Genomic DNA, 13,576 nt, shown 5'->3' on the forward strand with positions numbered 1-13,576 from the left:
ATATCTTCGTCTCTCTCCACACACTGATCATTACCACCTTTTAATTTCACAATACCACTATGGACTTTTCTCTTTTCGCTGATGTATCTGAAAAATGTTTTGTCACCATTTTTTATCTCCTTGGCAATCCTCTCTTCCGCTTGACTTTTTGCCAACTTGATTAATTTCTTTGTCTCCCTCAGTTGAATCAGATATTCTTCTGTGTGTTCCTCCCTTTGGGATCTTTTATATTTCTTGAATGCTGTTCTTTTAGCTTTAATTTTGTCAGCTACCTCCTTTGAGAACCAGATAGGTTTCAATTTTCTTTTGCTTTTCTTTACATTTCTAACATATAGAGTACTTGCCTTGGTGATTACTCCTTTTAGATTGGTCCACTGCTGCTCCACATCTCTCTCGTTCTCCCATCCTTTTAGTTCTTCCTCCAGGTACTTCCCCATTTCCTCAAAGTCTGTGTTTTTGAACTGTAAAACTCAGGTCTTTGTGGTTCTTTTCCCTATTCTTTTAGTGATATTAAACCATACTGTTTGATGATCACTGGTGCTGAGGTGGGTGCCCACCTGGACATCGGAGACATTATCTCCATTAGTGAGCACTAAGTCGAGTATAGTTCCTTCTCTCGTGGGTTCCAATACCATTTGTTTGAACAGAGATACTTGCATGGCATCCACTATCGCTCTACTATTTTTAGTTTCTGCAGATGGGATTTTCCAGTCTACATCTGGCATATTAAAGTCACCAACGATCACCACTTCTCCCTTCTTACCTATCTTATGGATGTCTTCAACCAGATCTCTGTCCAGCTCTTCCTTTTGGTTTGGAGGCCTGTAAACCACTCCAATATAAATGGATGCTACGTCATCTTTTTTTAGGTCTACCCATAGTGCTTCTTCCTTGCCCTATCACATAAGCTTTCTGAAGCTATGGCTTTAAAATTGATTTCTTCATAGACGTCAATGCCAGTCCTAACTTCAGAATCTAAGTCTGAAGAATCATGGGGAATTTTGTTCTGACAAAAGAATATTTACCAGTCCTGCCATCAAATCCTTGACTTCCACAAGTGAGGAATATTGTTACAGGATCAATCCATTGTAATTTTTGTCCGGAGAATGACTGAGGAAATTCCCTTTAATTTAGACATGGTGATTGAACCCAAGTCATCACTACTTGGTGATCTCAAGTACTTCAGTGCACCTGAGGAGTTGGCAGCAGTGCCTATCCATGAGATTCTTTAAAGTGTACAGAAGAGAATGTGGAAGATCCCACTCTCTGTACCTCGAGCTGAAAAGATTTCAGCCTCTTGATTCAAGTGCCACACCAATCTGTGGGGTTGAATCCACCCTAAAAGTGCTAAGAGAGATCCAAAACTCATTCCTTGGTGCTCCAGGGCATGAGTTTCAGATCTCGGACCTTTTATGGGAAGACGTTCTTTAAGAATGCTATGCTTTAGTTCCTATGTAGTGTTGTCGGATTTTCACGGTTGAATTTATGTATTCCTCAGATGTTTTTTGAGCTTTTTCTGGAGAAATTAGTTTATTCACTTACTGAGCCAAGGTAAGGAGAATAGGAAGCATCTGGTCCATTCAGCCTTTGAGACAATCTAGAGCGCCTTTGTCATAGCTATTTGTCTCCATAGATTCTCATGACTATAGGCCTGAGACTTCAGAAGATGTGCAGGGATAGGTTCATGGGCATACCAAGTGGTAGAGAAGAATCTCATTGAAAATAGTCAAGGGGTGGTGAATCTAATCAAGGATCACTGTTTGATGTTTTAGACACTATTTGCTGCCACCTCTGAATTGCCTTCCAATTCAAGGATTTATCAGAATAGACCAAGCAGGAGAGCATTTTCCTCTGAAAAGACATCCTCCAATTACTCAGGCCCTATCAGCAATCAATCGTTCTACCCACCTTCTTTCCGAGGCCACATTCCCACCCAGGGGAACATGCTCTCCATACCCTGGACTGTAAACGGGCACTGGCTTTTTACCGAGACCGCACAGTGAACCACAGACAGTCCATCCAGCTCTGTGTCTTTTGACCCCTACAGGCTGGGGGCAGCTGTGGGTAAGTAAACCCTATCGAACTGGCTGGTGGATTGCATTGTCTTCTGCTATGTATAGGCAGGCCTCCAGCTGGCCAGCAGAGTGAAGGCTCACTCTGTGAGAGCCATGGTGATGTCGATGGCCCATATGCATACGGTCCCCATCGCTGAAATTTGTCAGGCTGCAACCTGGAGTTCCCTCCACATGTTTGCAGCTCACTTCTGCCTTGACAGAGATAGCCGTCAGGACAATGCCTTTGGTCAGTCCGTCCTGTGCAACCTGTTTCATTCTTGAACCCAACTCTCTTCACTCGAGCTCCTTATGGGACTAGATCGCCTTCTGTTTTTCCCACAGTGCCGCAGTTGTGCCCGTTGGCACCTTGTTCGGCCGCTATTGGTCTCGCTGGTTGAAAGGAGTGGTTTAGAGCTCTGTACTCGCCCACATGCAAGGACTACCATCCTGCTTGTCCTAAGAGAAAATTCAGTTGCTTACCTGTAGCAGGTGTTCTCCTAGGACATCAGGATGTTAGTCCTCAAGAATCCTGCCTGCCTCCCCACAGTGTTGGGTTCACCTTCGGTTTGTTTTATTTTTTTGCTCATCTGCTTTGCTATGTTACGAGACTGAAGAGGGACCTTGCATGGACGCGCGGATAGTAGCAGGCTGGGCATGCTCCATCTGCTGGCCAAAGTTTCTAGAAATTTTGACAAGTTTTCCATGCCGGGCTCCATTGGATGATGTCACCCATGTGTGAGGACTTAACATCCTGTTGTCCTAGAACACCTGTTACATGTAAGCAACTCTGCTTTCTACCAATAGAGATTAAAATATCAACAATGCTTTCTGATGATCACTGCAGCTTTAAAACTGCAGAGGAAGTAGAGTAATTGTATGGAGAGAGGGGGGGGGAGTGGGGGGGGAGAGAAAAGATCCTCGTATATCAAATGATGTAATCGGAGACCAAGAAAATGTGACAAAGATATACAGAGAGTCCTAATTGTATTGGGTGTCTCTGGCATGATTTTCAGGTGCATCTAGACATGTTGCCTATGCTTATAACACTTTATGAACTCAGAAGGAAGCTCTCTTTGGTACTATGCAAGTATTAAGGGCATTAGCAGTGAATTTGAGAGATTGAGATCATCCATGATGTACCAAGGCTATGAGTGAGGTTCATTCTTGTCAAGGTATGTGCAAAATCAACTCATTTGGAGACAATCCCGGAGGAAGTATTATTGTGATGTTACTGAGAAATACCAACCGAGAAGACCAGATTGCTATGAATAGGCTGAGCAAGAACATCAATTTATATATTTGTATTTATTTTATTTATATTATGCTTTTCAGCCACTTTTAGAGCAGATTACATTCAGGTATTGTAGCTATTTTCCTATCCCCAGATGGCTTACAAGAGACTTAGAAGTAAAATAGCTTAAAATTCTAAAGCAGAAAAAAACAAAAATCTTCCCTTTGCGGCATCTACTAAGCTAATGTGGAAGATAGGTAAACTGCATGCAGGCATCATGTCATGTCTTTTTTTGTACAATGAAAAGACATTTAAGCAATTTATAGCCTGCTGATCCACCAATCACAGCAGATTACAATTTACATACAAAGTCAATCTGACATATACAAATTTGACAAAGCATAAGAAAACACATAAATAAAATAGACAACATTGTTAGCAGAGATGATTTGTGGAACTTACTCTTTACTTGTCTTTATGAATGTGATATGGTAGAATGTGCTCTCATTTTTGCCTTTTTTTTCAGTGTGGCTTGGAATTATGCTTCCAGTGCTGGGGATAAAGTCTCTTTCTCCATATGCCATTGCATACCTGGATCGACTTTTGATGTGAGTTGATTGCAAAAGTTTGTTATTCAGATGATTAGCATTTCATTATTTCTGATAATCCTTTAAAGGAAATGCATGTTTTTTTTAGCACACATCCTGTTGTAAACACTGAGGTGTTCAGTGTAATGCTTTTTGTGTGTTGAACATAACTTGCTAGTCATGCTTTTTTGCTGATATGCCTTTTCATTCTGTTTCTGTAAAACGTCAAGTATTAAAACTGGCAGAACTTTTTATGGCTCATTTGCTATACTGTCTAAATTTGCTTTTAAGGCATTTGAATGCAGGTGCTGCACCCATTGGAATATGAGGAGGAACTGTATTGACTGTTTCAAACTGAGGATGTGCAGTGACAGAATGTCTGTCTTGATATAATTGCCAGTGGATAAATACTGACATTACTATTGCAATTGCATTTTAAATATCTACTACTCTTTTTTTTTTTTTTATGTTTATGGAAAGTTTTAGAATTTCCAGCTTGTGGGAGCACTGACATATTTTCTCTAAATGACCCTTTGTACTAAAACAAGCACCATACACCTGGTAAAGATTCATTTGAGCAGACTGAATACTTGAAATGTAATAAGCACTGTTCTTGTGGATATAGTTGATAGTGTTCCCACCAAAGGAGTTCCATAAATTGATGTGTAGTCATTTCTAGTCACAGAGCTTGAACTCTTTACAGCTTTCCCAGTGTCCCTGCAGGTTTTGTTGTACAATTTTAGTACAGGCTTTCATAAAATAAAAGAATGTAACATCTTGGCATATTTTCTGAGTGAAGTTAGTGAGGTCATTTATTTGCTGAGGTTGAGACTTTGCACTGACGAGAAACTGGTTGTGTGCAAGGATAAAATGGCCAGTGAGGTAATTGCTAGTTGGCACAGTAATTTAACCAAATAGGAATAAATTGTTACACCTCTGAGTGTTAAACATGTGCAGAGACTTTGAATTTGCACTAATGTCCTGTAATTAAGAGGCATTTGCATTGACGCTCAGATTAACAGAACACATGTATTCCTTGCCAATATGTCGTACAGTGGATCTTATTGCAATGCTTTCAGAGGGAGTTTTGTACCAAGGCCTTTCCTAAGTGAATTGGATTTTTTTGTAACACTCCCAATGGGTGCATAAAGGCTTCATCGGCTTTGAAGCAGCTGGGCCAGGATGTGCGGGACTCAATGTATATGCTGGAGTATATTATTGAATGTTATGTAATGCTTTACTTTTTAAAAATATAAAATAGCTTTTAATCACATTGGTACTGTGTGCTCAGCTATCTTAGCAGGAGTTGTTTCATAGAATCTAGACCAGATAGTCATCAAGCATTTTTTTATTCTATATTCCACTTTTCACAGTGCTTCAAAGTGGATTACATTCAGGTACTGTAGGTATTTCCCTCAGGTACAATCTAAGCTTGTACCTGAGGCAATGGAGGGTAAAGTGACTTGCCCAAGGTCACAAGGAGTGACAGCAGGACTCAAACATTGGTCTCCTGGTTCATAGCCCACTGCTCTAACCACTAGGCTACTCCTCCATTGTAGTTTCAGTTCTTACTCTGCATTTACATGGAAAATTTGAGCACAGTCACACTGCTGACTAAAAGATGTTAGTATAGGGTTTTTCTGAACCATTTGTAATACTGCTTATCAATTCTTGAGAAGAATTCCTTGGATTTTGCATGCTGAATTAAATTGGAACACTATAAAACAATTTTTGTTTTACCATTTTATATCTATAGTAAGGCACTCCAGGCTATAGATTAATGATATTCAAACTGTTTTTTCCCCCAAAAAACCAGTGAGATTTTCATCCCCTCTTCCCCAGCTCCCATTGTTCAGTCTTCCCTCCTCTTTCTCATTCACACCTCTACCCCTATTGCTTATGCTTACCACCGCCCTTCCACACTCAGTGGTCACTCCCTCTCTTCCTCCCTCCCTGCAGTTACTCACTCCCCATTTCTGATTCTACCAAATCACCACTCCTTGCAACACTGTCACTTTGATCTGTGTAGTGCCAGTACTCTTCTCAGTAACCATTGTGAGAACAGCATGAAAATACAGGTAATGCATGGCTCAAACTTTCCAAAAGAACTTAAGAATTGCCATACTGAGTCATACCGAGGGTTCTTCAAGCCCAGTATCCTGTTTCCAATCCCAGGTCACAAGTACATGGCAAGATTCTTAATAGATCCCATGCTCCTATTGCATAGTGAGAAGTAGTGGCTGTTTCTAAGTCTATTTGGTTAATAGTTTATGGACTTCTTCAGGAAATTGACCGAACCTTTTTTAAACCAGCTATTCTAAATGCCTCAGCATCCTTTGGCAATGAATTCTAAATCTTAATTATATGTTGCGTGAAACATTTTCTCAATTTGTTTTGAATTTGCAATTATTAACTTTATGGAGTGTCCCCTAGTCTTTGTATTTTTTTGAAAGAGTAAATAACTGATTTACACTTACCCATTCTATTCCACTAATGATTTTATAGACCTCTATCATATCCCCAGAGAAACTGGAAGTCCCAACAGACCTCCTCAAATCACCCTCCCTAATTTCCCAACATACGATAGGATCCAAATCATAACTTTAACACATTAAGAGTGTGTTTATGAAACCAAAAACAAAAGACCCATAAGAATCCATTGGAACAATGTTTCTGGTTGAGCTCGGACTTTCAACAACACTGCAACAGGTCTAGAGTTCCATTTCACTGCAGGGCTAAGATGTCATTTTTTGCTTTGTCTGTTAGAAGTGTGAGAGATTCCCACCAAAACTCCATGAAAAGAGCATAAGTTTTTGATGATGATAATCTGCTCATAAATCACCATTTTATGCAGTTTTAGCTTCTAGTAGGCTAAGGATGGACTTCAGTTTTCAGCCAATAGTCCAAGATGATTTCTTCACCAATAAAAATGCTTTTTGCAAAACCCACCTTTGTTTTCATTATTTTGGGATTTAACAATATAACACTTCCAAATTTTCAAACACAGACATTTGGAGACCTAGACACATTACAATGCACTAGACCACTTAAAAAACCAAGAACATCCTGCCAAAATTTACATATCTGTATACATTCTCAGAAGCTATGATACACTGTTCCAGGAGTCGAACTACATTTCAGACAGAGGTTAGAACCAACTAGTTTGGCCTTAAAGGCCCAGGTAATTGGCACATATGGCGCAAGAACTTATGTTTTTCATGCAATAAGACATTTTCAGAGATCGTTTATATGCAGAAAAGTCTTATCAATTTATAAGAGATCGGGTTCTCCAATTCAGTGTTCCATACGAATGCCAATGCTTGCATGTCATAGGGAACTCTTATTCCCCTTAAGGCTTTATTTATAGAGGCCGAGGACAACCTCCTCCCTGGTGGCAGATCAAAAAATTAATCTACTGGATGGGGATATATGGCACGAGAACATTTTAAAAAGCTCAGCTTCATTAAAATGTCTGATTTGTAAATAAACATCAAATTTTCTTATAGGAGACATCAAACTCAGTTTTAAGGCCACTGAAACAACAAACCTTCCCTGTGTCCATGTGAATGAACTGCCTTAAAAGGGAAAGACCATTTTTGGCCCATGTGTGGGATATATTTTCTCCTAGGGCAAGCAGGATGGTAGTCCTCACATGTGGGTAATATTATCTGATGGAGCCCAGCATGGAAAACTTTTGTCAAAGTTTCTAGAAGCTTTGACCAGCAGACTGAGCATGCCCAGCCTGCTACTATCTGCATGTCCATGCGAGGTCCCCCTTCAGTCTCTTCTTTTTTGCGGTGCAGTTGCCTCGCGATTCGTGGAGCTCTTCTTTTTTCACTGTTTTCCTAGATACTTCAAGTATTTTTCCTGTTGCTCATCGGGGCCCCCTTTACAGTCTGTTCCTTCTCGGTACGGTAGGTTAATTTCTGCGTTTTTCCCAACTTTGCGGTGGTTTCCAGACTCCTCACCTCAGTGACCATCTGTCATTGACTGCACGCGGGGTGTGTGTTATGGCGTTGACTAGTTTTTGTCGGTGCTTCCAGTACCTGCAGACCATATCATCACTGTTCCATATGAGGGTTTGTATCCTCTACCTGGGGCCCTCGTCCGTGGGTGCATCTGTGTACCTCGACAAGATGGAGAAAATTTTCAGGGCCCTCAAATCTACGCCTGCATTGGTCTCATCGCCGAGGGATCGTGGGGAGCCGTCCGACCTGCTTCCCTTTGCAATCTCTCTCGCCAGTACTTCTAAGGATTGGGGAGAATGGGGATCGATCCTAGATGATCTCCCCACTCTCCAGGACATCAGGATCATTGGCTTCCTCGGCAGTGGAAAAGATCCCGCAAGCATAGACACCGGTCAGTCTCGCACAGTTCTGGTTCTGGAGCAGCATTGGCGACGGCCGAGCCGCCATCGAAGCGGCACCGGCCATCCGAGGCCCCATCCTCCAGTGCTCCTGGTAGCCCTATGCATTCCCCACAGACACCAGTGCAGGGCACTGCACCACCTTGGAGATCAGAGGAAGAGCCAGTGACACCTCATCCCCTTCCATCCATCTTGGCTACTCTGGACTTTCAGGAGGAGTTGGACTGCCAGGTGCAGTACTCTGTGCTCAAAGCACTTCAAAGTGTTGAGCTGCCAGTGCCACTGGCCCCCCATACCGGTGCCCAAGCCTCCGCCATTGCTGCTAGCACCACTGCTAGCATCTGGACATCCTTCTGGGAACCCTACTGATGTAACCGATGCCCGAGGGGCCTTCGATTCCCTATCGGCCACCGGAGCAATCCCAAATTCCTCGCCCACAGTTCCCTGAGCCTTTGGACCCCTCTGGCCTACTGCGGCCTTTGGTCCCCTCCATGCCAGGGGAACCATCAATGCCGCTGGTGCCCTTGAGGCCTCCAGAGTCGGTACCCCTCATGGACCTCGCCCACGTCATACTGGTCCCAGTGAGGAGGAAGGGCCTTATGACCCCTGGGGTGACAACTCCACAGACTCGTCCTTGGGCTATTCTGATGAGTCCATGTCGGAGCCCTCAGCTCCGGAGCAGCTGCACCAGTTGCCACCCGAGGACATTTCCTTCACGGGGTTCATCAGGGCTATAGCTGAGGCCATTCCCTTTCAGCTGCTCACGGAGGAGGACATGCGTTATAAAATGCTGGAGGTGCTCCAGGTCATCGACACTCCCAAGGAAATCGTGGCAGTTCCAATCAATGATATTTTTAAGGAACTCCTCCACATGTCGGAGCATGCCATTTCTGTCTCCCCTGTTGTGGGGTTTGATAGGAGACAACTCTCCCTCCAGTCAGTGGTCGTGGAGTCTGCTTTAAAAAAGGCCCAGCACTCCCATACCCATGTCTCCACTCCTCTGGGACATGAGCACAGGGAGTTGGATGCCCTGGGAAGAAAAATCTTCCAGGCACCATGCTGGTTGCCCGCATCACTGCCTATCAACTGTATCTGACCCAGTACATCTGCAGTCGCTGGAAATGAATCCAGGATTTTGCGGAGGGCCTTCCTCAGCAACAGCAGATAGCCTTTTCCACCATTGCCTCACTGAGTCTGAGGCGGGAAAACAAGAGGTGCGTTCTACCTACCATGTTTTTGAGACAGTGGCCTGCTTAGCCACCATGGGCATCGGCGCCAGACGAATGGCATGGCTCCAGGCTTCTGATCTCTGGCCGGAAGTCCCAGGACAGGCTAGCCAACCTCCCCTGCATGGGTGAGAACCTCTTCAGGGATAAGGTTCGGGATGCAATTGAAGGACCATCATGATAACCTTCAACAGCTGCCCGCTAGTAACTTGGAAGGCAAATCCTCCAGGCAGGGTTCTCAGAAACCCTTTTATTGGCAGAGGAAATATTATCCTCTGTCTGCTCGGATTTGCCCACCTTGCACCGGTTCCAGGGGCTGTCCTTGCAACAGCGGGCACCTAGATCCCAACGGCCCCCCAGCAAATCCCGGCCACGGGCTTTTGACTGGCAGCAAGGGAGCATAAGTCAGCTGGCCGTTCCCCTGGTGTCAGATCCTCTGGGGGCAGGCTCATGAGCTTCGCCAGTCATTGGGAGGAGATCACATCGGACCATTGGGTTCTTTTTATCGTTCACCAGGGGTACCGTCTGCATTTCAGCCGGCTCCCAGAGACCTTTCCCCCCATGTCCATCATGGGGTTCATCCATCCATTTGGTCATTCTTCAAACGGAACTCTCTGCCTTCTTTACAGCGGGCACAGTAGAACCGGTCTCTCGCCATCAGCAAGTATTTCCTCATTCCAAAGAGGAATGGTGGCTTGCGCCCCATTCTTGACCTCAGAGTGTTGAAAAAGTTCCTTGTAAGAGAGAAGTTCAAGATGGTCTCTCTCTGGGCAAGTGGATCCCACTCCTCTGAAAAGGAGACTGGCTTTGTTCCCTTGATCTCAAGGAGGCTTATGCACACATTGTGATTGTCCCCAGCCACCGGACGTACCTCCACTTCGTGGTGTGGAGTGCACATTATCAGTACAGAGTGCTGCCCTTTGGGCCGGCATCGGCCCCCCCACGTCTTTACCAAATGCTTAGCGGTGGTGGCTGCCTACCTCAGGTGTCACTCAGTCCATGGGTTTCCATACCTGGACGATTGGATGGTCAGGAGAAAATGTCACTCCGGAGCCTTGCAAGCTCTGGTCTTGACAGTGCAAACCCTGCAGATGGTGGGGTTTGTTATAAACTTCCCCAAGTTGCACCTCTGTCCGTCCCTGCAGCTGGACTTCAAAGGCGCCAGGCTGGACATGGCACAAGCAAAAGCTTTTCTGCCCAGGGGCCAGGTGATCGCCCTCGCCTTGCTGGCTACTCTTGTCTGCCACAGTCAGGGTACCAGCCAGTCTTCTGCTCTGCCTACTGGGCCACAAGGTGGTCTCTGTCCATGTGACTCCTCTGGCTCGCCTCCGCATGCGGAGAGCCCAATGGCGACAGGCATCTCAGGATCTCGAGGCTCTGGTCACAGTTTCGGACCCTCTGAGTGTCTGTCCTGGTGGGAAGATCTTTCCAACCTGGAACCAGGGCTTTCCTTCCAGCCCGCTCCATCCCAGGTGACCCATACTACTGATGCTTCCCTCTAGGGCTGGGGAGCCCACGCGAATGGTCTCTATATGCCGGGCCTGGACCACTGCCGAAGCCCGCTGTCAGATAAACTTTAGAACATAAGAACATGCCATACTGGGTCAGACCAAGAATCCAGGCCATAAGAACATCCCATGTTACTGTTTCTAGTAATAGCAGTGGCTATTTTCTAAGTCAACTTAATAGCAGGTAATGGACTTTTCCTCCAAGAACTTATCCAATCCTTTTTTAAACCCAACTGCACTAACCACATCCCCTGGCAACAAATTCCAGAGTTTAATTGTGCATTGAGTGAAAAAGAACTTTCTCAGATTAGTTTTAAATGTGCCACATGCTACTTCATGGCGTGCGCCCTAGTCCTTCTATTATCCGAAAGAGTAAATAACCGATTCACATTTACCTGTTCTAGACCTCTCATGATTTTAAACACCTCTATCATATCCCCCCTCAGCCGTCTCTTCTCCAAGCTGAACAGTTCTAACCTCTTTAGTCTTTCCTCATAGGGGAGCTGTTCCATCCCCTTTATCATTTTGGTCTGGAGCTTCGGGCAATGCAGTACGCTTTGTGGACGTTCAGAGATCAGTTGTCATTTATAGAAGTTCTGATTCGGGCAGACAGCCAGGTCATGATGTGGTACGTCAAACAAAGCGGCATGGGCTCGTTCCTCCTCTGCCAGGAAGCGGTGCAAATATAGACCAGGGCCCTATCTCAGGGGATGTCTCTGTGAGCGACCTACCTGCCAGGACACCTCAATGTGTTTGCGGACTGCACGAGTGGTCCTTCGACTTGGTGGTAGCGGTTGCGCTGTTCCGCCAATGGGATATGCTGGATGTGGATCTGTTCGCCTCCCCTTGCAAAAACAAGGTGAGCAGGTTCTGCTCTCTGGTATCAGGGATGGCCATCTGGCCTGTGATGCCTTCTCCCTTCATTGGGGGAAGGGCCTGCTGTATGCTTACCCACCTGTGCTACTCCTCTCAAACGCTGCTGAAGTTTCAGCAGAAGAGGAGGACCATGATACTCGTGGCGCTTTCTTGGCCTCGGCAGGTCTGGTTCGCACATCTGCAGGACCTGTCGGTGCGGATGCCCATCCGGCTGGGGACGGCACCGGACCTCGTCTCTCAGAATCAAGGCAGCCTGCACTGGCCCTCACGGCTTGGATGTTGAGTGCGTAGTCCTCCAGCCTTTACAGCTCTGACTTTGTTTCGCGGGTTCTGGTAGTCCCGGAAACCCTCGACCAGGAAGTCCTACAGCTCAAAAGTGGAAACGTTTTTCCATCTGGTGCGTGGGTCATGATCTAGATCCTTTTTCATGCCCCCTCCCCTAGCTGCTGGACTACCTGTGGCACCTAGCTGAGTCTGGGCCTCAGACCAGTTCTCTGAGCGCACCTCGGGGCTGTCAGCGTGTATCATCGAGGTATCACTGGACTCCCATTTCAGTCCAACCCTTATTGGGATGTTTCATTTGGGGTCTCCTCCAGCTGAGGCCTCCTTTCGGCCTCCGGTTGCATCCTGGGACCCCCAACGTTCTCCTAGCAAAACTCATGCAACTTCCTTTTGAGCCGCTGCAGTCCTGCGACCTGAAGTTCCTCACCTGGGAAAGTCATATTCCTGGTAGCAATCACTTTTGCCCGTAGGGTCAATGAACTTCAGGCTCTGGATATGTACGCACAGTACACGAAGTTCTTCCACGATGATGTGGTCTTGCGTACGCACCCTAAGTTTCTGCCCAAGGATGCACAGCTAGGCCTGCGCATCTGGCGCTGAAGCCCGGCGGGGCAAGGCCCTAAGAAAACGCACAACACTCTCCTCCGAGGCTCCAATGCCGGCCACGCGGCCGGTCCCTCCACTCCGCCCCCTCCGAGACGCAGCAGCTGCTGATTGGACACCCCCTTACCTCCACGTCAGTGGTAAGCGGGGGTTTTAAATCTCAGACGCCCCGCTTGGCGTCCCGCGACAAAGGGGCAGGCCCCTTTGTGTGCCCCTTCGTGCACCCCTGAAGCACAACACCTAACTAGAGAAAGTGCATAGTGCAACGCTTAATCAAATAAATAACTACCTCACGCCATCATAACACCATATCTTTCACAACCACCGGAACTCTCACAGCCTACAACACTCAACCAAACTTCTGCCAGCTCTCATCTTATCATACATTCCTCCACCGTCCAATCTACCAGCAAATATCAACCTAAACTTCACCATTCACTCAGCCTCAGTCTCACAAACTTCTTTGAAGCATTCCGCCTTCAGCACTTACCTGAACAAGCACCAGCTCTGATTCCACCGCATCCAGTACTCTTCCTACCCTCACCTCAGAAATCAAACTCTGCTCTTCAATAAACAGCTATCTGGCCACAACTGGCCACCATGCTTCGTGGCCTCCCTATTCCAACTCTCCATCATAGGAGGACCATTTTTACTGGTAAACCTCTTATAACTACCCGACCACACTCCTACAAAGCCCTCATTCCCATCATGGTCTCCCCTATTACTCAATTGCTAGGCCTAACCCTATTCTCCCTACTTCTATTTAACGCCCAATCCCTCACCAAGAAAACCCTTATACTCAACGACCTTCTTCTTGATGCTAACCCAGACCTCTGCGCCATA

At 45.9% G+C, this 13,576-nt stretch overlaps 1 protein-coding gene across 4 annotated transcripts in view; it reads left to right on the top strand.

The window, feature by feature from the left end:
* TMEM214 (transmembrane protein 214) overlaps positions 1–13,576 on the top strand; it is a 239,828-nt gene that overhangs the window by 93,160 nt on the left and 133,092 nt on the right. For all 4 annotated transcript variants that reach the window (XM_029596290.1, XM_029596291.1, XM_029596293.1 and 1 more), the window contains one exon: positions 3,812–3,893. In XM_029596290.1, coding sequence (XP_029452150.1) covers positions 3,812–3,893 — 82 coding nt within the window. The remainder of the gene's footprint in view (positions 1–3,811; positions 3,894–13,576) is intronic.

Source organism: Rhinatrema bivittatum, chromosome 3, assembly GCF_901001135.1.
Source record: "Rhinatrema bivittatum chromosome 3, aRhiBiv1.1, whole genome shotgun sequence".
NCBI lineage: Eukaryota > Metazoa > Chordata > Amphibia > Gymnophiona > Rhinatrematidae > Rhinatrema > Rhinatrema bivittatum.